The following is a 25,847-nucleotide window of genomic DNA, read 5'->3' as shown; positions in this document are numbered from 1 at the left end:
CTACCATATCATGCTCACGTACGTTAATTCAAATTTTAAAACTCACATGCTCTGACTCTCAAGTTATGCAATTAATTTCACAAATGTACAACTAACAATCAAACTCCAGTAACTTTTTAAAACATTTAAAACTCCAATAATCCAAAATCATGCTCTTTTTATCTCAACCGAATAATTAATTGTCACCTCAGTGACCTTTCAAAATCATTGAAATCTTACCAACCACTTCTCAAAAAAAAAAATAAAGCACTTATAATTCAAAATCAAGTCAAAAGTAATCCCTGCATGCGAATTAGTTCAGGAGATCACATCAAGCAAATCATAGTAATCCCTGCATGTCATTTAATTCAGGAGATTACATTAAAAACAATCAATAGAAGTCATAGTAATCCCTGCATATCGTTTAGTTCAGAAGATTACATTAAAAACAATCAATTCAGAAAACAGTACTCCCTGCATATAGTATAGTTCAGGAGATTACGAAAGAAAACAAGCAATTCAATAATAAGAATAAACAAGAAAATCAATATATGTTCATCTACTGATAACACCAAACACCACATCAACAATTTCAAATATCAATCACTCAACAATAATCCATATCTTTTTCATAATAATCGTCACACAGATCGCCACACTGGTCCTATTACACCACACAATATATTGAGTCACACTCTCAAACACAACTTTCACCATTCGCAAAATAATATTGAAAACTTTTTTCAAAATATTGTTTGCACACCACAACATTATCACTAATCGAAATATATTCCTACTATATTTCACAATCTACTCAAACCAAAAATCATTTGTAACAAATCCTTGTTTTTACTTACCCATGAAATATTGAAGATCAAGTTCATATACTTCAAAACAAATATTTATTTTGCGACAGATAATATAATAACACTGTATTCGAATTGAATGTTCGAAGATTTTTTTCGAAGAAAACTGAAGTCCTAATTAACAAACATATAAAAGAAAAAGAGATGATTGAATTTTTGTGGTGCCAGAAGATGATTGCACACTGCTTCAATCTTCAAAGCCACCCGTGATACCAATGCAGACTCGCTTGTCGCTGCCTTTGTAGCTACATATTTGGGTTGCAGCCTATATTTTGATCTCCTAAGATATGACCAGGCAAAAAACAATATAGAAGGGAATAATCACATTAGAGAGCGGGTAGTTATGGTTGATGGAATGTACCTCGCTGAAAGGAGACCGAATGTCAAAACACACTTTGTAGCAATGCCTTGTTTATAAAAGAATTATCTGTACACTGCTGCAAACCATCATAACTGATGATTATATAGATGAATTATTTGTCCCAACCAAATGAAGTGTATCAAAAATTCAAAATAATAAAGGATCATGAACTTGAAAGTCTTTGTGGCGAATGATCACAAATGAAATTGAGGTTTTCAGTGCCTTTTTCATAGCTCGCTCCCTTGCAGTTTTAAGATCATTTGTGAAGAATTGTAACATCACCAAACCACTTGAACTGCAAAACCGAGTGATGAACTTCAACATCACACCCTGAGTGTTGGTATAGTTCAGAACTCAAAACTAAATTATCGAAACGATTTCCCATGAGAACCAAACTAATGAATCTTTGAAATAAAAAACTAATTACACAAATAAAATCAGATCAATCTATTCACATCAAAACAAATGAAAATGAATCCCAAGTACTAAAACTTCCTTGAAGCTTTTCACTTTTTTATTCATAAAACAAATAAAGCAAATTGGCAAGCACTGAGGCTGGTATATAGAGAAATATATACAATGTCACTCATCCAATTTGAAAAGAAAAAAAATAATAAAAAAAAAAAATTCTCCTATAACAAAGTCGTCTTCAGATAAATTCTTCAGCCCTTTTCTCTTTATTAGCGTAAAGTCCTCTTCAGACTCGATAATCTTTGGGGGTTCGACTGATATATACGATTAGGGGTTCGAATTTTATTTAAAATTAGAAAGAATGAGCGTGACCAAGTTTCAGGTTTGGCAGCCGTGCAAGAAGAAGAGGTTGATTCTGTGATCGGAATGGACAGAAAGTTCTAGAGAGAGAGAGAGAGAGAATTTCGAAGATTGTGGAGAGATAAACAGACAGAGATGGCGACGAGGGCGAGCACCGGAAGCCGGACCCGGGTCGGGAGGTACGAGCTGGGTCGGGCCCTCTGGGAGGTCATATGTGCAGGAACGTCGAGACCGGTTGCTGTGAGAAGTTCGCCATTAAAATTCTGATAATCTTTTTCTTACCGTAATTCTTGGTATATTGATTGATTTTGTGGAAAATATAATCTTGGCTTATTGGTTGCTGAAGTGAAGGAAGAACGTTCAGAACATCGTAGAGATCATCGCATCCATCCCTGGTAGAAGTTATGTCTATGGACTCTGGTAAAAGCGTCATCTTAAGGTTAGTTCTTATTTTTGGACAATTAGGGCTTGTTTCGAATTTGTAATATATCCATATACAGATTTGTAATTTCATTGTATAATTCGTTTTTCGTTTTTCGTCTTCTCAGCTTTCCATCACAAACAAGTTCCAGCTTAAACAGTACGTCTGGGCAACGTTCACGTATTCCAACTGCAATTAGGAAATCATGGTCCACACTGACAACTTCAGTTAAGAAAGCATGGTTAGCAGTTACATTTCCACTTAGAGAAATATGGTCACCATTGGCATGTCATGTTGGAGGGATAGTTGGCGTGAGAACTATTGAGGATTTCAGAGAACTTTTTCAAGATTTGATGCCATGTTTGAGAGGAGTAGTTCTCCATCTGATACTATGTTTGACATTGACCATTCTTCTGCCCATCAGTTTACTGTGGAATCTGATATTGAAGGGGAGATTTACACTAACATGGGAAAGGGTACTTGCAATATCATGCATTGCAATGTCAGTCGATCCCTTGTTCTTTTACATTCCAGTTGTTGATGAGAACAGCAAGTGTCTTGGAATGGACAGAACATTAAGCAATACAGTTCTTGTGTTGCGATCACTTACGGATCTCACTTTCACACTCCATATTATTGCTCTAATTCATGATCGGATCGACATCCCCTCAAACTCTGACTCTGACTCTGACCCAGAGAAGCATATTTATGAACGCATACTTAGGAGGATGAAGTGGTTGTCTAAAGATATCATAATTGACGTTATTGCTATACTTCCCATCCCACAGGTAAGAATAAAATATTTTGGCGTAAATTGTTATTGCTAAATGATAGAATTTGAGTTGCGTAATACTGTAAGAATTTTCACTGTTAGGATTATTTAAGTTTTTGGTTCAAGTATCTTAATTGTAACCGCAAAAGATGAATGATATCCTCACAGCCGGTTATGTGCTAATCTCAAGGATAAACTGTGTCAGTGTGTGTCTGTGCTTTTGTTCTTATGTAAGTGCCTAAAATAAATTGTTGGTATCTGTTATGTCCATGAGTAGCATTCGTTGGTAATTCCTAAAAGATGTTACCTAGCTTTTCATGTAGCTCACAAACTCTGTTATTAAGCATATATATACATTCATGTAGATGTATCTGCGTATACCAGATCATAAATACTTTTCAATTTTGTACAGGTCACAATAATAATAGTCCTTTTCAGAATGAGAGCGTCGGGGTATCTATATGAAATAGTCATTGGCAACATCTGTCTTCCTTTACAATTTTTTGCAAGGGGTTACCAAATCTATCACTTCCATAAGCAATTTCAGATGCTTGGGAAATGGGCTAAAAGTGTATTCTATTTTCTCATGTACATCATGGCTGGTCATGTAAGTTTATCTCTTCACTGTCATAACTGGTTACCAAAGAATTTGATCTTCATAATTAAAGTGCTGATCTACAAAGGAAAGTTGAAAGGTGTGTTTACAAGAGGCAATCAACCATTGCCATTGTTTTCAGTATTTTATAACAAAAATAAAAAAGAACCAGTGATTGAAATACTATAATGACAGAACAAATAACTAGAATTTTAGAATTTCTTTTGCAGCGAGGGTTCTTATTTATACATGTCAAACAGTAATCTGCACATCCTCTTTAATTTTTTTTTTTTTTCATGTGAATTGTTCATAAACATTGACTCAAAAAGTTTACACAAAAGGTTATATTAAATAAAAATAGAATAAAAAGTATGTGGATTGACTTTTACAGAACATATAATTCAGTATCTTATTTACCGAATTTATAATGCATACTCCTTAAACATCATCATCAAATTCTTAATTCTGTCTTTTGTTCTTATTGTAACTAGTGGGAGAGTTAATTCAGATCATTTAGTAAAATATTTTGTCAGGTTTTGGGAGCATATTGGTACTTTTTGTCCATTCAAAGAGAGATATCGTGTTGGCATCAGGCATGTAGAAATACTAAAGGGTGTAGAGCCACTAATTATTGCGAGGACACCAGTTCTTCAGCAGATATTACACTCCTAAATGATTTTTGTCCTATAAATCCATCCAATGCAACACTATTTGATTTTGGAATATTCCTTGATGCCCTTCAATCTGGTAATACAGGATCGATAAGTTTCACAACAAAGTTTTTTTATACTTTCTGGTGGGGCATTAGAAACCTGAGGTATGCATATGTGGATAGTAAATGTTAAGATATATTGACTATCTATTCCAATTATTTTTCCCCTGTTCCGTCTTTTAGCCTAGTTCCTGAGCACCAGATTACCCCTTAGAGTATACTAATTAACCGCTAATAATAGCCTTATTACTTCTTAGATAATTTGAACTGTGCTTACCTTCAACTATAGGTAGTGTATAATTCTTAATTACTGGTTGTTATGAGGTACATATGCTTTATTTATTTATTTTTTGTTTCGTGGTCTGACTTTTATTGTTCTTATTGATTAATTCAACATGTCTGTAAAGACTTTTATTTATGCAGCACAAGTTCTTTTAACTGTAGTTACTGTATTTGACATTAACCGTACTTTATATCAAAAGATAATTCACTTCCAAGTTAACTGGACATGCAAATTTTTCATTCCAACACGAAGCAGTTTGCTGTGCTGCGCAAGAAAATGTTTTCACTTTCTTTCCATTGCTTGCTGTCAGACAGTAATCTATAGAAGGTCTTTCAAGCATGTTTTCCTTAGTCCTTACATTTGTCTTGTTAAAAAAAAAAAAATGTCTTCACATCTGTATGCTTGTAAAATGAACAAAGCAAAAAACAAGATAATATTTGATGGTATAAAAATGATTTTCTAATAGTATCACTGTACTTATTCAATTCTTTTCCGTGATAAGTGTAGAAAAATAATTTGGCCATACAAGAATTTATTTCTAAAAAAATTCTTCCAAATGAAATTTATTCTAGAAAGTTAAGCCTATTGATGATTTTCTTTAGAAAGAATTTGCACCACCGGCATGTATCTTACCTATTGATTTCTACATCATTTTTTGCAGTAATTTTGGAAGTGACTTGGAAACAAGTAACTATGTGTGGGAAAACTGCTTTACAATTTTTATTTCTCTTGTTGGCTTGCTTCTGTTTCTATATCTCATGGGAAATGTGCAGGTATGTGGTGACATATAGATGTTCATTATATACTGATCAGTTGACTGTTTAATATCAGATTTATAGCTTTCCTTCTTAGCTTCTTATAATCTTTAAGCAATTCTTGTTTAGAGTATGGTTTTTCCTTCTTATTTGTTTTCTTTGCTTGTAATTTGGTACCGGAGGGGTTGCTCCACATCGGCATTATTTTTGACGAATAAATAAGAACAAAACAAATTTCACTATATCAAGATTATAAAAAAATATATTCCCAAAGCGTATACCTTTTGGCATTTTTTTTTTTTTGAAAATTAAACCTTTTGGCATTTAGATGTACTTGATGGAGAATAACAGTAGTTATACTCTTTTATATAGTTTTATCTGTAGGGATTTTTTGTTTTGTTATTTTGGTGGTGTGGATTTTTGTAGTTGTGTATGGCTTGATTTTGTTTGCTGAAGTTTCAACTGAGTCCAAGATGCTTTTGCTGTTTGTTGAACTTAATTATCACATTAAGTTAAAGTTGATATAATGTGAGTTGATAAAAAAAAAAATCATATATGAGATGAAGCCAATTATTAGTTAATGATTAACTTTGTATGAGACCTTAACTTGAACTGAGATTTCATTTGTTTTTTCGGTCAAACAGACATATATTCTTTGGGAATCTACAAAAGCATTGGAGGTTCAGGAGGAGAAAGTTAAGGCGAAATATGAAGATCTACATTCGTGGATGTTAGATAATGCTATCCCCGAAAAAATCAAGATAGAAGTGGTGAAAATCATAAAGTATCAGAAAATATTTGAAAGAAACTACGCCACTGGTGTAGATGTTGATGTGGACTTAGTTTTTGTATTCAATGCTATCACTGTGAATGGCAATCAACCCGTGGCAAGTTATTTGAAGGAGCATTTCTGCGCAAATGCCCTCATGAAAGTATGTTTATCAACCTTTATATACGTTGTTTTGTCACTATGAAATAAGGTGGTTCATTAATAAGATGAACCTTCGATCTTAAAAACTGACCAATTTATTTAAGCAATATGTAAACAGGTATCCATCCTTCAAGACGTGGGAGAAGATGAATTCAACTTGGTATTAAAGTTTTCCATCCCGGTGATCTACGAGGAGAATAGCTACGTAGTTCGAGCAGGAGAGCCGGATGACAAAATGCTCATCATCACACAAGGCGTGCTAATTGTATATGTGGACAACACCGCAGCAGGCTCTTCATCAATTATCATCCCCAAGTCACGTTTTGAGAAAGGTGAAGTTTATGGAGAAGAGCTTTTGAACGGCCGTATTCCTATATCGACCCGAGATGTCAAATGCCAAACAAAAGTAGAAGCCTTCGCTCTCACAAGTCGTGGGTTGAAATTTGTAGTAACCATGCTGCGGCAGACACGTACGACTTCGACATTGTTCTATGATCCAGAACTAGTAAACAAGGTTTAAGATCGACGAAAATTATGAATGAATCCCAATTGATTTGTCTTTATTTGTTTACTTTTATTATCAATTTTCATTTGGAGAGACTTCCAACTGAGGTCCAATATCGAACTGCACTATAACTGAGATTAATCTTCTGTAATTGTAAAACAGGCATATAGAGAGTTAACAACGACAAGATCGGAGAAGTTACTACAGAAAAAGATGAAGATGGATTGCAAGGAGAAAGATATACTTGACTGGCTGTCAAGAAATGGTGTTCACCGGGATCAGCAGACATCAGTTATGAAACACATAAAGGCTAATAGTGTACTGGAAGAAAACTTAGATGCTGAGGTGGATGTGAGGTATCTATTCTCGATTCGTCTTCCCTGGCATATCGAATATGAAATAAAGAAGGATCTCTGCATGAGGACTCTCCATATGTTAAGAGTGAAGATTCTTAACATTGGCATTACATTATTTCATCACATGTTCCTACTGTTGCTTTCTACCTTTTGCTTTTCCTTCGGCTACTTTTACTCTCCCTTGTCTCCTGCTGCTTTTGTTCCCTTTGTCTCCTCCTTAATTGAAGGAGGGTTGTAACTCTTGTATATATTGGCAGAGCCTTTAATCAATTAAAGACATAAAAACAGTTAAGCTCTTTCTCTGTTTCTTTATGGTATCAGAGCAGAGAACTTCTCAATCTTTTCCTCTTCATCTTCCTCTTCGTAATCCATCCCCATGGCTGGCGACGAAGAACATGAATCCCAACACCTACTCGTGAAGGGTTCAGCAACTTCCAGGGCTGCAGCACCATGGGAGAACTCTACTCATCCACTCTTTATCCACCACTCAGACCAACCGGGGGTCATGTTGGTTTCTGAGCCTTTGGCGGAGGACAATTACTCAATATGGGCACCTTCGATTATGATGGCACTCGAAATCAAGAACAAAGCTGGATTTGTCAATGGAACTCTTACAAGGTCACAAATCAACGAAGAAGAAGCTCTCCAATGGGACAGATGCAACACTCTCGTAAAGAATTGGCTCATCTCGTCTATGGCAAAGAACATGTCCAAATCTGTGATTCACCGTAAGGAGGCTCGAACTATATGGCTGGAATTAAAGGATCGTTTCGATCAAACAAATTCCGTTGCCCTATTCCGAATTGAAGGCAACATACACAACTGTGAACAGGGAAGCCGTTCTGTCACGACCTACTACACGGACTTGAAAGGGATGTGGGATGAGAAAGATGTTCTATGTTCCTTTCCTTCATGCACCTGTGATGCAGCGGCAGAGATTAACAAATTCATGGAGGCACAGAAGACAATGAAGTTTCTTATGGGTTTGAATGAAAGCTTTGAACAAACTCGTGGAAACATAATAGGTATGGATCCTCTACCAAGCTTGAGTAAGGCATATGCTATTGTGCATCGGCATGAGAAGCAATCACAGGTTGCGGCAGGAAAGGACACTGCAGTTCCAGAATCTGCAGCTTTCTCCGTCAAAGGTTTGGGCCAAGAACCCAATGTTGCAGACAGGGAAGCCGCCGACTCCTCCATCAACTCTGTCAAGAAAGGGAATCGTGATCGACGTTCTGAAGGAGCAAGTGACTTTCGTCGATCCGATGGAGGAAGCAGGTATTGTGAGAAATGTGATATGACTAACCACAGTACCAAATATTGCAGAGCTCACATCACATGTTCCTACTGCAACTTGAAAGGACATTCACAAGCGTATTGCCGTAAAAGGAAGAATGATATTGCAAACGGAAGGTTGCAACAGTCCAAGGCAAACCTTGTTGGAGCACAGGATACCTCAGAGAGACACCATGAAGGATTTCCTCTCACAAAACAAGAGTGTCATCGCTTCCTCAACAAGCTCATGGCCCAATCACAATCATCTTCTGCGAACTTGGTCGGTAATATACAAAATTATGAAGAGTTATCGGGTAAAGTCCATCAGCTCTCACAAAATAGCACTAAGCCTTTTTGGATCTTAGATAGTGGTGCCACTGATCATGTTGTGTGTAGCCCTAAACTCCTTTCCTCCTACAAAACAGTTCCTAATCGTTTTGTGAAGTTACCTGATGGCTCTTCAGTTTGTGTCACACACACAGGCACTGTCACTTTTTCATCCCAATTTGTCCTTCACAATGTGTTATGTGTCCCGCAATTTTATCTCAATCTCATATCAATTAGCAAGCTGGGATTTGATTCGTTTTATATCACCATCTTTCTAAGACAACTTTGCTTTATACAGGACCTACGATCGGGGAAGATGATTGGGACGGGAACTGAACATGAGGGACTCTACTGCCTTGATCTTCCAGGGAAAGCAACGTGCAATACCGTCCATCTTGAATCCAATAGCTTGTGGCATCAGCGTCTCGGTCACCCGTCTGCTAAAGTGTCTTCTTTAATTCCCTTTCTTTCGAATAAGTCTTATGACACCAACTCATGTTCTGTTTGTCCTCTCGCAAAATTAACTCGCAAACCTTTTCCGTTAAGTGTTAATCGAAGTCTTTCAAGTTTTGATTTGATTCATGTTGACATTTGGGGCGGATATAACGTCCCCACTTATTCTGGTGCTAAGTATTTTTTGACTATAGTTGATGATTATTCACGTAGTACTTGGGTCTATTTGATGCAACGTAAATCTGAAGCTCGACCTTTACTCATCAATTTCATTCTCTTAGTCGAAAAACAGTTTTCTAAGCATGTTAAAATGGTTAGGAGTGATAATGGTGCTGAGTTTAATATTCCTGTTTTCTATTCTTCACGGGGCATTGTTCATCAGACGAGTTGCATCAACACACCACAACAAAATGGTGTGGTTGAGCGCAAACACCGTCATTTACTCAACGTTGCTAGAGCACTTCTTTTCCAATCACATTTGACAAAGCCTTTTTGGGGGGATGCTATCTTAACTGCCACTTATCTAATTAATAGAACCCCGACTCCTAACCTTCAAGGACAAAGCCCATTCGAAAAACTCTTTGGTCATCAGCCTAGCTACTCTCATCTTAGGGTTTTTGGTTGTCAATGCTTTGTATCCACACACCCATCACGTCCATCTAAATTTGATGCCAGATCCGTTGAATGTATCTTTCTCGGATATCCAAATGGGAAGAAAGGCTATAAAGTATGTGATCTCTCCACAAAACAGATCCTCTTTTCTCGTGATGTTGTTTTCGTTGAAAATATCTTTCCATACAAACACATTGTTGACAAGCATAAAAACACTCCTGATTCCCTTCCTTACCCTATCCCTTCGAAATCTCTCCTCCTAGATTTCGATTCTCCTCCTATAATCTCTCCACAAGATTCCACTCCTCTATTTTCTCCACAGCTCACGTTGCCTCCTGATTCTCCTCCTTCAACTCAACCCAACACCACCTTTTCTCCTACCTCTTCCGCTGATAATTCTCACGATCTCCTTTCCTCTCCTAACTCTTCTCCTCCCTCTCCTCTTGCCACAGAATCTCCACCTTCACCCACAATCTCGACCTCACATCCGCCAATCTCCACGTTACCAGTTCGACGCTCCACTCGCGCCACTAAAGTCCCTACGGTACTGCGCGACTTTCATGTTGAGGCGGCCCTCCCAACACGTTCCGTCACTTCATCTTCTCCGGGCGAGGTCGTCAATTCTGGTATGGCTCACAGCCTCTCTCATGTATTGTCTTATTCTCATCTTTCTACACCCCATCGGGTTTTCACTGCTAACATTAGCTTGCACCGAGAACCATCCTCTTTCTCACAGGCAGTACAAGACCCTAAATGGAGAGAGGCAATGCGCTTGGAAATAGAGGCATTACAAGTCAACAAAACGTGGAGTTTGGTGTCTCCCCCAGCACACAAGCAACCCATTGGATGTAAATGGGTCTACAAAATCAAGCACAATCCGGATGGAACCATCGAACGATATAAGGCGCGCTTAGTGGCCAAGGGTTATAGCCAAGTTGAGGGACTTGATTATCGCGAGACATTTGCTCCTGTTGCCAAGCTCACCACCGTGCGTGTTTTGTTAAGTTTGGCTGCTCTCCAAAATTGGCACCTCCATCAATTAGACGTCAACAATGCTTTTCTGCATGGTGATCTTCATGAAGATGTTTATATGCAATTGCCACCCGGATTTGAACGAAAGGGGGAGAAACCCGTTGTCTGCAAGCTACACAAGTCGTTATATGGACTGAAACAAGCCTCTAGGCAATGGTTTTTGAAGCTTTCGGCAGCACTCAAGGCTGCCGGCTTTCGACAGTCATGGTCAGATTATTCTTTATTCGTTCACAATCATGGTGGCACCTTTACCGCTCTCTTAGTCTACGTGGATGATGTAATTCTGGCGGGAAATAGTTTGGATGATATCACAAAGACTAAAGCCTTCTTGTCAAGTCAATTCAAGTTAAAGGATATGGGCAACTTGAAGTTCTTCCTTGGATTAGAGGTGGCACGATCAAAGCGAGGCATTGTGTTAAGTCAACGGAAATACGCCTTAGAAATTCTGGAGGATACGGGGTTTCTAGGAGCCAAGTCTTCGCATTTTCCCATTGAACAAAACATATGTCTCACGCAAGGTGATGGAAAATTGCTACAAGATGCATCAAGGTACAGAAGGTTAGTTGGACGTCTCATCTACCTTACTATCACAAGGCCAGACTTGGTTTATGCAGTGCACACTCTTAGTCAATTCATGGACAAGCCACGAGAGCCTCACTTGGAAGCAGCTTATAGAGTATTACGGTACCTTAAACACACTCCTGGGCAAGGCATACTTCTACCCTCTAGTGGGTCTTTGGAGCTAACGGCATATTGTGATGCGGATTGGGCAAGATGTAAGGATACAAGAAGATCAATTACAGGATATTGCATATTTCTTGGTAATGCCCCAATTTCATGGAAGACAAAGAAGCAAAGCACGGTCTCTCGCTCAAGTGCTGAAGCCGAGTATCGTTCCATGGCAACAACTTGCTGCGAGGTAACATGGTTGCTATATATTTTACGTGATTTGAATGTTAGGCAAATACAACCAGTGAGCTTATATTGTGACAACAAAGCAGCAATTCACATAGCTTCTAATCCTGTATTTCATGAGAGAACAAAGCATATTGAGATTGATTGTCATGTGGTGAGAGAGAAGATGCAAAGGGGGATGATAAAGACACAATATGTTAAGACCCAAGAGCAGCCGGCAGACATTTTTACAAAGCCGTTGAACTCGAATCAACTTCTGACATTGTTAAGCAAGTTGGGAGTGATTAACATCCACTCCAACTTGAGGGGGAGTGTTAAGAGTGAAGATTCTTAACATTGGCATTACATTATTTCATCACATGTTCCTACTGTTGCTTTCTACCTTTTGCTTTTCCTTCGGCTACTTTTACTCTCCCTTGTCTCCTGCTGCTTTTGTTCCCTTTGTCTCCTCCTTAATTGAAGGAGGGTTGTAACTCTTGTATATATTGGCAGAGCCTTTAATCAATTAAAGACATAAAAACAGTTAAGCTCTTTCTCTGTTTCTTTACCATAAAGTATGCAATTTCTCAACCCAGCTCTGTCTCTGTATATCTTAATTTCAGTATTACATACACATATGAGCGAATTTTAGCCAAATAATAAGTGTATCATTCTCAATGTCTTTAAACTCATACATAGATGTAATCAATATATAGGTACCTGTACTTGATGGTGTTGATGAAGATGTGTTGTACCGCATCTGTATGTCTCTCGATCCAGTGGTCCTCCCGAAGAATAACTGTGTCGTTAAACCAGGTGGCCAAATTGATCGGATGCTCATCATTGTAGAAGGCGAAATTACTTTGACTGAGCAGACTTTCCATGTTTTAAGTAGATTAAGAAAGAGAGGCAACATTGAAAGAATACTGAAGAAAGGCGATTTCTTTGGGGAGGAACTTCTGACTTGGGCATTCCCTGACGTCTCTATTTCCAAATATAAACCTGATATCTCGAGAAAATATGTTGATTGTTGTGCAAAAGTAGAAGCCTTTGCTCTCACGAAGGAGGGTGTGGAAAGTGTAGTCGCCTACTACCGGGAGGGAACCAACATTTTTGAGGAGTTGGAGAATGGTAAAGATGGTGTGGCTGATACTAATGGTACATCCACATCCCCAACTATTGAGCAGAGACTTGATCAGCTTATTCAGCTCCAGGTTGACATGCTTCAACAGCATCGTGATGAAATGGCTAATCAGGGACGGAGATTGGATCAGATAGCTGCATTCCTAGCCAGATTGGGATATCCAGACACACCTCCTCCTGCAGCTTGAAGGATTATTAAGAACAAGCTAGAGCCTCTGGATTAATCCTACTATGGGAGTTTGAAGTAAAGGTAAACAGCTAGCTACTTAAAGATGCTTAAATTGTTTCATTAATGAGTATTCAAATCTCATTTATTTTAAGGTTTTGATTATCTTTTGTAAGTCTTTTGTTTTTTTTGGCTTAATATGAGGTTCTAATTCTCATTTCCATTCCAAGTAAGTAAACGTGCCATGAAGTATTTGATAATTGGAATCTTAATTAGAAAAATAAATAAAGGATCATGGTTCATAAGACCTCTCACATGTGAAGTAGAAAACCTCATCTATGAGGAGGGAGGGGGGGGGTGGGGGGGGGGGGGGGGGGGGGGGGGGGGGCCTCGCTGCACTTTGTTACTTCTCTCCTGTTGCTTCGGTAAGTATATGATCGTTTTGTATGTCTTGCGATATGTGGCTTTCAATCAGTACTTCCTTGCACTTCGTCAATAACTTAGGCAATAGGCTGTCATATATATAATAGCCGTTTCTTCTTACCAGCTACTTATACACTCGAACAGAAGCAGATGATTCCCCAATTAATCATCCACTCACGTTATCAATGTAAATAACTTGCATTCTCAATGCTTATTTCGAAGTACTGTTGTGCCGAAGTGGTGATGTTTCGTAACCAACTAATTTATAATAATATTTGTTTACATAATTAACGGATCACCATACATTTGTTTGAACTTTTTGAATTGATTATCGCCTATCGGTTATTATATTTCATTGCACATGGTGCAAACAGGATACAATACGTTATGAGCACTTGAATGTTGAAAGTATGTGAAAACTTTTTCCACTCATCATATATTATTTTATCCTCTACTCTGATTCCAACTGTAGTTGTACGTCAATTATTTATGTTAATCATGCAGGTTTCATTCTCGCATTAATGTTGCAGAGTTGATAAACTTAAAGGCCTATTATGATGCTAATTTAGCTGGTTATCGGCAGAAGATCCACTACTGGTTTTGTGATTCTTCTAGACGATGCTCCTATATTTTGGTGGGTTAAGAAACAATCAGCTGTGTCAAGGGCTTCAACGACTGATATACTGCTACAAAAATTTAATTACACCAATATCTTTAATTTTTCAATGAAATTAAAGGACACCGCAAATATCATATTTATATGCAAAAAATGGATAGATATGTAGAGAATTCCACGGTTAGAGTTTGAGAGATCATATTGTTGCTAACAGAGTGCCCTTGAGGTGTTTAAAAGTGGGTACAAATCGTGTTCATATCATCAACTCTGGTTATAATTTGAAATCAATTAACATGCAAGATGGAAAAAGATAAAATGATCAATTCACAAATAAAAGAAAAACAAAATAAATTTAACAAAAAAATCAAAAATAAATTGTTATGTGCAGTAATTTTGTCCACATTCTGTGGAATAACTTCCCACGTAATTATCCACACTCATAAGATGTGTTTGAAGTCTAATATTAACTAGGATAAGTAACTGGAAAACATGCTCATAAGTCACGTCATTTATATGTTGATACACAGGGATTATGGAGGGGTTAAATTGATTAATGTCATTTTTTTTCCAGGGTTCTAATTTCAGACATCTCTTGATCGATCACATCCTTTCACTCAGTTAGCACCTCACTGCACTTTTGCTACTTCCATATTATGGAAAATTCTACAAAATGTTAACGTATGACATGCATACAATTGCCTTAAAAGTGGTAATTTGAGTCCTCAAAATAGTAATATTAGTCCTCAAAGTGGTAACATGAGTCCTTAAAGTGGTAAATTTTCTTAGTTACCACATGAGTCCTCAAAATAGTAATATTAGTCCTCAAAGTGGTAACATGAGTCCTTAAAGTGGTAAATTTTCTTAGTTTACCATATGAGTCCTCAAAATAGTAATATTAGTCCTCAAAGTGGTAACATGAGTCATTAAAGTGGTAAAAATAGTTGATGTATGAGAAATGTTAACATACCATAGCTTTACCCCCATATTATTAAGGGTGGTGATCTGCAAATCGGGTATTTGCTCCTTTTTCCATAAAAATGCTCATATATAAACCCCCATTAATCACCAATTCACCATCACTTAATCCTCCTGAGCACTCGTCACAACCACAACAATTTTGATGAATTGTTGATCATGCGTGTTGAATTGTTGATCATGCATTATTTCTATATTACTAAATTTTAAGTCGAGTGCCCTTTCAGAGAATATATATATATATATATATATATATATATATATATATATATATATATATATATATATATATATATTAAGCCGAGTTTTAATTTGTACTGTGCCAGAAATAAGATACCCATACCTAAACTTATTCTTCCCTAATTGTTAGTCATAGCTGCATTTGTCCTGTTTTTTAAAAGCTTTTCACAAGATTAGGGTGATGAAGCTCCTATAACTCATGTATATTAGTCTTGCTTTGAAGAAATAGAAGCAGCAAGACTGATTCAAAAAAGAATTATGGTGATGAAGCTCCTAGAACTCATCCATGTATATTAGTCTTAATTGCTTTGAAGAAATGGAAGCCTATTGTTTTTTTTTTTTTTTGATGAAAAGAGGTCAGCCCATTATATATATTCAGCAAGCAGTACAAAAACGAAACACCCCTATGGGGTCGACAGAAAGAATCGTTCCTTAGAGAACCCTAAACACCTATTCTATGACAAGAACAAGCCCCAGGCCACCCCGAGTACACCCACCTTTTGAGGAAAATAACGCACCTTTATTCCAAACAAAGATCAGCATCCTCCGAAGCAAGTAAAATGAACCCTCAGAGGATGTGAGCTTTGCGACCTATTAAAAAACTAAAAGCTAGGAATGGAAGATGATAAATCACCTTCCATCCCTTTTAAAATTAAATAAGCCCAGCAGGCCCTCCAAGCCCAGGACCTAGAGCCAAAAAGCCCTAATGCAGGCCATGACACCAGACAATAGGCCCAATTCCAGTCCCCTAAACAAGTGCTCAGGACACCCAACCCACCAGCTCGACTCCGGCAAGCTGAGCTACGCCACCGTCGGAGTGCACCATCTCCGTCAGCAGCGGCGCCGGTCGTCCTCTCCAGATCTAGGACTCGAAGCCACCACCAACCCACAGAGAGCGCCGATCTTGTAACGGCCGCCGCCATCACACCAGACTTGAACGAACCTAGCCACCCCACACCACCGGACGTCCTCAGACTCCCAGATTGGGAGCCAATCCAGTCTCCACCGTCCGCGACAAACGCCAGAAAGCAAACCCGATCGCCATCCCAACAGTCGTCAACTCCAATAGCTCCACTAGTCGGACCCGGCACCGACAACGGCATGCCATCCAACCAGAAGAAAGCTCCCTTTCGCACCCACCGAATCACCACCGCTTCAGCAGCACCGCCGGAAAGAGGCGACCCACTAAGATCACCATGGCTCCTACCCGGATCCCACTCCACCCCGTAAGCACCGCCAACCACCGATGCAGTACCAGCAGTTCGTTGGCCCACCAACACGGCCTCAGCCGCACCCAAACTCTTTTCACAAGAACTACCTCCGAAGACAACGAAGACGAAGGTGAGGAGGCCGAAACCTGAGATTTTCTCCATGAATGGAGTAGGTGTAGGTCGCGACAACCAAGTAGGATCGCCGCTCCACAAACCCTAGCAGAGCGCTCTGCTAGGTCTTATTCCAAGTCATTCACTATACTTATTCTTTTGTATTTTTTTTTTTACAAAAATAGTCCAACTATCCAAATTTCATTTTTAGATAGAATCATTGTCGAGTATTTAGGTAGGTGGATGATGCCAAGACAGTGATAACTTTACAGCAGCTTGATTGGAGACCTAGCAATGGTTTTGGCCACCATGTTCATTTGAATTTCTTAATTTCTAAATCATGCGTTGAAAACTTATATACAAACCTTCCATGATTGGATAGAGTGATAAGTCAATCAAGAAACAACATAAAAAATTGTTGAAATTTAGTTTTTTTTTTTAAGAAAATAGTAAATTATTAGACAACTAATTGGCTTTTCTTGCCCATCAAAAAATTTCTAGAATATCTTAATCAGGTTGGACTTTTTTCTATGGTTTGAAATTTTATTTTATTTTATTTTATTTATTTTTTGGTAAACCAGCAATCTAATTTCATTTTCTTTTGAAGCTTGGTTTGTCATAACATATGTCAGATACCAGTCCAATATTATTTTATTAACTGACTTAATCCACACCTCATAAGAACATAGCGAGGATCCCACTTGGTGTAGAACAAAAAACATTTAAAAAGGTTGGAAAGTTAAAATTTAATATTGATAATTTTAAGGCTCTAATAAGATTTTGGAGGATTCCACACCTATAATTAACAAATTGATTTTAGCATTGGATATGAATGCCATACATATATATATATATATATATATATATAATTTATTACGAAAATTATTTGTGATTAACTCATTCATGATTAGACAGCCCAAGCGCAAAAAACTATTCCTCGATTCTATATTAAGAGTATTTCCGGAAACCTCTGGTTCCGACCTAATCAACTCTATTTTGAGAATTAGTGGCATGGGCGCTGAATAACCAATTTTTGTTTTTCAACATCGATTTTTATTTTTAAATTTTTCTCGAGAAAAAATTCAGAGCACCGATGTGCACTTGCACCAACATGAATGGATGGCTGGATAACATCAAGTTGACTTTTTGGTTATTAAAAAAAATGTTAACTATAAATATTAATGGTTGAAATCATTTAATAGCTAGATGTTTGGTCACTTATACGGTCAGTGCATAAAAGAATTTTCAATTTCTCTCTCTTTATCTAGTTTCTCAAAAAGTGTTAATTTATATTTGGAAAATTGTGAGAATTCTAATTAATTAAGTCTGAAGCTAGTCAGCTAGCTAGAATTGCGAAAGAGAATATTTGAACCTAAACATTTTCTTACTGAGTTTTACAAAACTTTTGAACCTAAACATTTTCTTACTAAGTTTTACAAAACTTTCAAAACCAAAATTTTATGAGTTTTACAAAACTTTCAAAACCGACAAAACTTAAATTTTATGCCTTAGGGAAATGATAAATAAAAAAATGTGGTCTCGTTTGAGTTTTCCGACTGATAGGATCTGATTTTTCATAAAACCATTTAAAACAAAGGTATATCAAATTGTTTTCAGAATAGGAGGAACCTGTACCTGCAACAATGAATAAGGGCATGTCCACCATTGTCGCCTGCCAAACATTTTCCCTTGTTATATGCAAACACTTGAACTGTCATTTTGTCATAGACTAATCGAAAAACCCCATGTCTTTAAGCCTCTTTGAGTTAAGCACTCTTGAAGTCCAATTTTATATTTCTCTATACAGAAGTGGTTCCCTATTAATGGTTTGTTAATCTATCATTATTGACTTGGCGGCATCTTCCATAAGACATTCTTTGAAGATTTTATGTAGATTTTATGTTAATTAAAAAACACTATGTAGTATTTATTACATTATCTCGATTTCAATCACAACTCACTAAATCATGAGGAATGCTGAATCAAGGGTAGCCAGTGATGAGAATTCCCGTGCTATTGTGCCGGTTGAGACTGAGAGCCAGGCTAAACGAGGTAGACCTTTTCCCTCCCCACACAAATTGCAATTTTTGATGTCTAACTTACTTGAAGGTAAAACCAGTCCGGTTGCTTCTGCAAAGAAAGTGAAGATGCCTGAATTTTCTTCTAAATTCAGTGCTAAGTCTCTGGGCCTTGTGGAAAGCCCTGGAGGTATGTTGGTGCCGGCTGAGGTCATGATGCCAGTACTTGAGCTGCCGGGGACAAAGAAGAAGAAAGGAAGGCCTTTGGGATCTAAAAATAAAAATCCAAAGACAAAGAAGGTCTCTGCTGAGGAGGTCATGACAGTGCTGTACTCGGGTACACCCCCAAGCCCTAGTTTGAAGGGCAAGGAAAAGATCTAGATGGCTGTGGTAGGAGCCTATTTACTATGTCTCTCTATTTTTTCATAGTTTATAGGCTCACTTTTAAATAAGTGAGCGGTTAGTTCGAATATAGATGGTCTGTCTCTATGTATCAAAGTAGTTCTCTTACTACAACTTCTTGATCTGTCTAGTTGAAGGCAGCAGAAGGATATGTAATGGCCACCTTGGCATGCGTTAATGAAATCCACATTTCCCTAAAAAAAAATCACAACTCACTAAAACGGCCTATATATACCTATCTACCTTAGGGCTGTCAATGGGTCGTGTCGGGTGAAGGTATTTGTCGTGTCGCAAGATATAAACTCAAACCCAACACATTTAATAATCGTGTCAAAAATTTAAACTCAAACCCAACCTGTTTATTAAACGGGTTACCCGTTTTCAACCCGCTTAATCCATTTAATAAATAAGTCGTGCCTTGTTAGACAAAATGACCCATTTAAGCTTTAACAATGGGACCTATTTAACTAAAAAAATGCATAAGTTAATTAAATTCACTAAAAACTCCACAAAACGAAGAATATAAATAATTATATATAATTCATAAATAATTAAATCCAATAATTAAAAAGCGAAATATTTCAAATTGTCTAATATTATGATCAAATACTCCGAACATCCAAAATTTCAAGAAGAAACATAGCACAATCGGGTTAGACGGGTTCACTTCGTGTTGGCAGGTTGACCCGTGGCCGACCCGTTTATTAAATGGGTCATGGCAGATTGACCCACCGCCGACCCGCTTTTTAATCGTGCGGGTTCAACCCGCTTTATTTCGTGCGGGTTTTGAGTCGTGTTATCGGGTCGTGTCGGAATTGACAGCCCTAATCTACCCCACCCCCCATCTCCAAGAGCAATATTAGTTGTTGAATACCGATCAATTTTCCCTCACAATTCTAACAAGGGTACATGTGCCCCTTTTGCTTTCTATTGTTTATTCTATAACGCGTCGGAGATGCCGGACCGTCACCGGCGTTCTGGCGAAGGCGGCAGGGCGACGCTGTGCAGGTCTTGATTGGGGTGACTACGGTGGAGATGGGCCAGGCCCCGCTGGCAGGTGGTGGGCCTCCTTCTCCTCAGATTGTTGCTTGGGTTTGGGCTTCCTTGGGCCCAGCTTGGGCTAACTATGTTATTTTTCTTTGTCAGTTTATTTCTAGTTCTTTTATTTCTGTTGTTAATTTTATTTACTGCAGTTTTTTAGTTTTGTCGCGGCTTTGGCGTGTAATAAGCCCCTACACTCGTTGGGTAGGGCTAGTCGGGTTTTGTGCCTGTGTGTGCACTCAAAGTGCCTTGTCTGCTCTTGGTAGGCAGCGAGTTCCTTGCTTGGTCAAATGGTCGCTGCCTCCTAGTGGCAGGGTGAAACTTGATGTCACTGGATGTATTGTCCAGTGGCAACATGATGGGAAAGCTGTGAGAATGGATATTATGCTATGCTGTCTTCGAGTTGTCGACCGAGTTATCTTTCCGTTGTGTCACCGCTAGGAAGCAAATAGAACCATCTGGAGCGAGTTCTTTGCTAGTTCGTGCGTATTTGAATACAATTGTTTAGTAGAGACTCATGATTCAGGATGTACTCTAGGTGCCTATTGTAATCAGGGGTTTAGGCTCAATGTCCCCCCCCCCCCTTGTATTCGACGGTTTCATTAATCAAGGCTTGAGGGCAGCCGCACCAGCCCTTTATTCAAAAAAAAAAATATAAAAAAAATAGGAGTGACATGAAAACCAAACCCTCAAACAAAAAAGAATGACTAAAAGTTTTAAATTCTAAGCAACCAAGGACTATGCGTAATGAGGAAAATCAGTAGCTTTAATTTTAGCTAACCAAGAATGAAAATATTTCATTCCCCACTATGTTTAACTAAATTTTTAGTAGTTAGGGGATTTTTTTGAAGCCCCTAAACATAAGTGTCGATCATAGTGTTTTGACCTTTTCTCAAATTTCTTTTATTAATAGATAAACATTATTACCTTAAATCCATTAATGAGTATTTTCATGTTTGTTGTGGTTGTGAACATTATATGCATGATTAGGATTCTACAGCTATGAATACTTGATGCTTACTTCTTGATTAAATAAGATTCCTCACATATTCTAGAGAAGCACTTGTTAGTCGAAGAAGTTACATGTCAATCTTCGACTGAAAAATGATACTTTATAATACGTGAGGAATCTTATTGAATCAAAATCCTAATCATGCATATAATGACCACAATAAACGTGAAAAGACTCATCAATGGATTTTACGTAAAAAAAATACGCCGTTTGGCTGAGAGAAAAAAAAGCTCTGAACCTAGGGTTTTTTGTCTTGGGAATCGATTCTCGTCCGGCGGCTCACCACGCCGAGGCAGGCCTCTGGCCTTATCGGAGGGTAGTGAGTGCGGCCGGACGGGGAGGTTTGAGTTAAGGGGTCGGTGGCTCCGGTTGAAGGGTTCTAGCTCGGATACAGGTGTGGTTCAGGTGAGGGTCAGACGCGGCTGGGGTCTTTTCATGGTGATATTTGGGGGAGGTTGGGTTGCCCTGTCGGGCGATCTGACCTTCGCTTTGATGGGCTTCGCGGCTAGAGGCGCGGCGCTAGCGGAGTGGAGGTGGTGACGGCGACATCCATGCTTCAAGACGGTGCGCGCGGGCGGATGGTAGCTGTTTGGGCGGCGAGGATCGGGGGACAAGATGCTCTTCCGATTCTTTGTCGACGGTGGGCTTCTCTGTTGGAGGAGTTGTGCCGGCAGAATGGTGGCCAAGCTGGGTCACCTGTTTTGGTGCTTCGTCGGCAGCGGCGACTGGTGGTTCTTCTCCATGGTGGCTGGGCTTTGCGGCGGGGAGCTTTGTCAGGGAACTGTGATTGGGCTCTGGGGCTAGGCCTTTCTGGGCCAGACTTAGTTGGGCTGGGGCTCTGTTTTTTATTTGCAGCTGTTTTTTCTTCAATAATTCCCTCTGTGGGAGGTAGTGGGTTTCGGCCCGGTCTAGGCATTTGTTTGTGTTTGTTTTTTTCTAGTTTAGTTAGGTGACAAACCTCGATCACTTTTAACTCGATCGGGTTTGTCTTGTCTATGCTAGTGGGAGCTCCTCTACGAGCCTTTGTATACGTACCACAATGGCGTGCTCGACGTTTGGAGTCAAGTAGAATAGATTGCCTACGGGGCTAGGTATTTTTGTTAGCATAGACTACTCTGAGCTTTCAGTTGTCAAAATAGAGTGGTCTTCTGTACTATTCTTTGTCCATGAACTAGGGCCATATTAATGTATGAGCTTTTTATCTCAAAAAAAAAAATGAATTTTACGTAAAAGGTCTCATCTATTGATAAAAGAAATTGAGTAAGGGGTCAAAATACTATGACAATCATGTCTATCCGCTTCAAAGCAGCCGCCTAACTATTAAATATTTACTTACACATAATTGAGAAAGAAATACTAAAAAGGTTCATGAACACAAGAAAATAAAAGAAATTGAATAGTTAGGCTGACGATCTATGTATCTCTCCTACGGCTGCTGCTCTTATTCTTGTCTTCACAAGAAACTTGTGTATGTGTTTAGGGCAGAATCCTCTGATACCTAGGGCAGAGAATCCCCTAAACCCTAAACCTCTCTCGCGTGTAAGGTGTCTACTCTGATACCTAGGGCAGAATCCTCCTCGTTTCCTTTTATGTTTAAAACTCCAAAGCTTATGGCAAAAACAGTGTATGAATTATTTGATTAATTTGTCCATCATTTAATGACGACATCCAACTAATGAGAACTTTCCACGTCAATTAAAATACCTTTTTTGCTACGCAACAATCAACACGGACTCTTTCACTTTAATGGAGATTTCATTCCAGATCGTAATTACTCTATAATCTTCTTGTTCTCAGGATCCTAATTACTCTGCAATCTCATTTTCTCTTCTTTGCACCGAAAAATCTATAAAATATAAATATAAATTAATTAATCAAAAAAAAAAAACTTACCAAAAAAAAAAAATTAAATCTCATAATATGCTCCTATTAAATTACTTGACTTATTGTTTTGATAAATCATTAATTGGGTAACTAAAAGTACTAGCAACTTGTATTTTTTTTATTGGTCTAGTGGCATAGTCTCCCCCTTCGTAAGTGGGAGGTTGTGAGTTCGACTCACGAAATTTTATTTACTTGATCAAAAAAAAAAAAAAATACTTGTATTTTTTTTATTGGTAACAAAAAATCTTACTCTGTTCTTATGTATAAAATTAAATGATATGGAAACCTAGCTATATTCGTATACTAGTTTAATTATTTAAATTTGAGGGGTGATGGGTCCCTTCAAATGACTTGGTGAAGTGAGATGATGGCACTACTCCGTGGGTCCAAACCAACACATGATTCCTCAAGAAATTGTTCCTAAATTAGGTCAAATGCTTTGTATTTTCGTTTTCAAAGATGTAATCAAATCAAGGAATTTATTTGGTAACAGTTAGAGGAATGATTCTTTCAGGGTCAATTATCATTGCTATACGTTAAACTACAGAAGGATATGAATGAAAATGGCACATGGGCATTGATGCACGTGTGTCCTACCAATTGCTTTGCACATGCCTCCACATGCATGTTTTGTTAGGGCAAGCAACAAACCATCACCAAACCACACCTTTATTTTTGGTTTAATTTTGTCTATATAAAGTAAAAAGGATGTTTACATAAAAGAGAGAAGAAGGTCAAATTCTAATTTAGTTGTTTGGTCGGGCTTTAATTAAGTTCTATTGCAAATTGATTTGTAATTTTGTATCAATTAATACAAGCCATTTTTTTAATATGGGGTTCGGAACCCACTGTAAAGCCGTTGGTATTTGGATTATCATACATCAGAATTAGGGAGAAGAAGAGAATATATATATATATATATATATATATACAGGGCTTCTCCGGTGCGGACGTCCACACTTTTTGCTTAGATGCGGATTTCCGGTTTTGACCCACTTTCCCATCACATTTTCACATCTTAGCCGTTCAGTTTTTAGGTCATAATGTATAGATCACCTCTACAAAATTTCAGCCAATTTGGTGATCGTTAAGGCATCCAAAACTGTAATTTACCATTATAAATACGAACGGTTCCGGTTCGACAGATTCGGTCCGTTCGTGTAAATTGCAATTTTGGATGCCTTAACGATCATCAAATTGGCTGAAATTTTGCAGAGATGATCTATACATTAGGATCTAAAAACTGAACGGCTAAGATGTAAACATGTGATCGGAAAGTGGGTCAAAACTGGAAATCCGCACCTTTTTGCTTTGGTGCAGATATCCGCACCTGAGCAAGTTTCTATATATATATATATATATATATATATATATATATATATATATAAGGGATCCTTTGTGAGACCTACTTTTTGATCGTATTTGGGCATCTCGACCGTTTAGTTTTTAGGTCTTATTGTATAGATTATTTATGCAAATTTTCAGCTAAATTGGTGACCGTTAAGTTATTGAACTAGATTATATCAATGAACGAACCAAATTTGTCAATCACTCAAACTTGAACCGTTCATGTTTATAATTGTAAATCACAGTTTTGAACGCTTTAACGATTATCAAATTGGCTGAAAATTTGCATAATTGATCTACTCATATAGACCTAACAGCTGAACGGTGGAGATGTTGATAAGTGATCAAAAAGTTGGTCAAACAATCAGTTCCTTAAAATGACCAAAAAAAGGGATCCCTCACTAGAAGGGTCCTGTATATATATATATATATATATATATGTGTGTGTGTGTGTGTGTGTGTGTGTGTGTGTGTGTGTGTGCAGGTATAGAGGCCTGTTTTAGAGAGGACCTCATTACTTTAAGAATTTGCGGATTTTTGTTATTTTACACAAGTATGCGACTTAATTCAATTATCTCAACCGTTGATCTTTTAGATTCCTATGTAAGAATGATGTCTACAAAAAATCAACCAAATCCATAATCATTTGGTCTAGGGGTCATCATGGGCCTGGCTAGGGCCGACCCTACCATAAATTTTAGGGCTTAGGGCCGGACCTAGTCAAAGTCAACAAAATTTAGGGCCGGGTAGGGTTGGGTCGGGGCTTAAATATGCTAACCCTTACCCGCCCGAAAGGCCCGAGCCAGTAGGGCCGAAATGGCCGACCTTCCGAATAGGGCCGAAATGGGCCTAAAAGGGCCTTAATTTGTTTAACAAAAAAATATATATTATTTTTATTTTTTATCTCAAAATGTGGCTCAATGGTTATATAGGTAATACAAGACTCATTGTTTTTTGTTGATCATATAATATATATATATATTGGAATTAACTTATAAGTTATAACATTTATAAATATTAGTTAAGATGGTTATATTCAATTAACTATCTCTCTAAATCTCCCAAAATTAGTTGTTGTTTAACAAAGGAAACAAAAATTAAAGAAAATAAAGCTTTAGGAAATCAATTACAAAAAAGAGATAAGTTGTATGTTATAGACTAAAGAGAAACATATTTAAAAAATAGAAAAAATAGAAAATTATTAGGGCTTAAAGGGCCGGGCCGGGCCATAGGGTAGGGTCAGGCTTCATTTGCATGACCCTTACCCTACCCTATTTGAGAAAGGGTATGGTCGGCCCGCCCTAATGCAAGGGCCGGGTCGGGCTTCGGCCCTACTGGCCGGGCGGGCTAAATGATGA

General features: G+C 38.0%; 2 protein-coding genes across 3 annotated transcripts; both read left to right on the top strand.

Annotated features, from left to right (window-relative positions):
* Positions 1-1,902: 1,902 nt before the first annotated feature.
* LOC133727830 (cyclic nucleotide-gated ion channel 1-like) lies at positions 1,903-7,617 on the top strand. Of its 2 annotated transcripts, XM_062155229.1 has the most exons (9): positions 1,903-2,217; positions 2,324-2,416; positions 2,526-3,186; positions 3,583-3,777; positions 4,299-4,582; positions 5,422-5,533; positions 6,160-6,447; positions 6,565-6,960; positions 7,114-7,617. In XM_062155229.1, exons 2-9 carry the CDS (start codon positions 2,382-2,384, stop codon positions 7,543-7,545), a joined length of 2,403 nt encoding a protein of 800 aa, XP_062011213.1. In that variant the 5' UTR covers positions 1,903-2,217; positions 2,324-2,381; the 3' UTR covers positions 7,546-7,617. The 2 variants fall into 2 exon arrangements, with proteins under 2 accessions (XP_062011213.1, XP_062011214.1); XM_062155230.1 differs by having other exon boundaries at positions 1,903-2,416.
* Positions 7,618-11,640: 4,023 nt separating this feature from the next.
* Positions 11,641-14,265, top strand: LOC133730853 (uncharacterized). The gene is made up of 3 exons (XM_062158366.1): positions 11,641-11,925; positions 12,617-13,293; positions 14,137-14,265. Exons 1-2 carry the CDS (start codon positions 11,641-11,643, stop codon positions 13,229-13,231), a joined length of 900 nt encoding a protein of 299 aa, XP_062014350.1. The 3' UTR covers positions 13,232-13,293; positions 14,137-14,265.
* The last annotated feature ends 11,582 nt before the right edge of the window (positions 14,266-25,847 follow it).

This window comes from Rosa rugosa, chromosome 2 (assembly GCF_958449725.1).
Source record: "Rosa rugosa chromosome 2, drRosRugo1.1, whole genome shotgun sequence".
Classification (NCBI taxonomy): domain Eukaryota; kingdom Viridiplantae; phylum Streptophyta; class Magnoliopsida; order Rosales; family Rosaceae; genus Rosa; species Rosa rugosa.
This window is presented reverse-complemented; position numbering and strand designations above follow the sequence as displayed.

Bases quoted from the DNA above. Each gene is read 5' to 3' on its own strand.
- LOC133727830 (XM_062155229.1), top strand. From the start codon at position 2,382: ATGTCTATGGACTCTGGTAAAAGCGTCATCTTAAG. The intron at 2,417-2,525 runs GTTAGTTCTTAT...TCGTCTTCTCAG, and splicing joins GGTAAAAGCGTCATCTTAAG to CTTTCCATCACAAACAAGTT. The intron at 6,448-6,564 runs GTATGTTTATCA...ATATGTAAACAG, and splicing joins GCGCAAATGCCCTCATGAAA to GTATCCATCCTTCAAGACGT.
- LOC133730853 (XM_062158366.1), top strand. From the start codon at position 11,641: ATGGACAAGCCACGAGAGCCTCACTTGGAAGCAGCTTATAGAGTATTA. The intron at 11,926-12,616 runs GTAACATGGTTG...ATCAATATATAG, and splicing joins TGGCAACAACTTGCTGCGAG to GTACCTGTACTTGATGGTGT.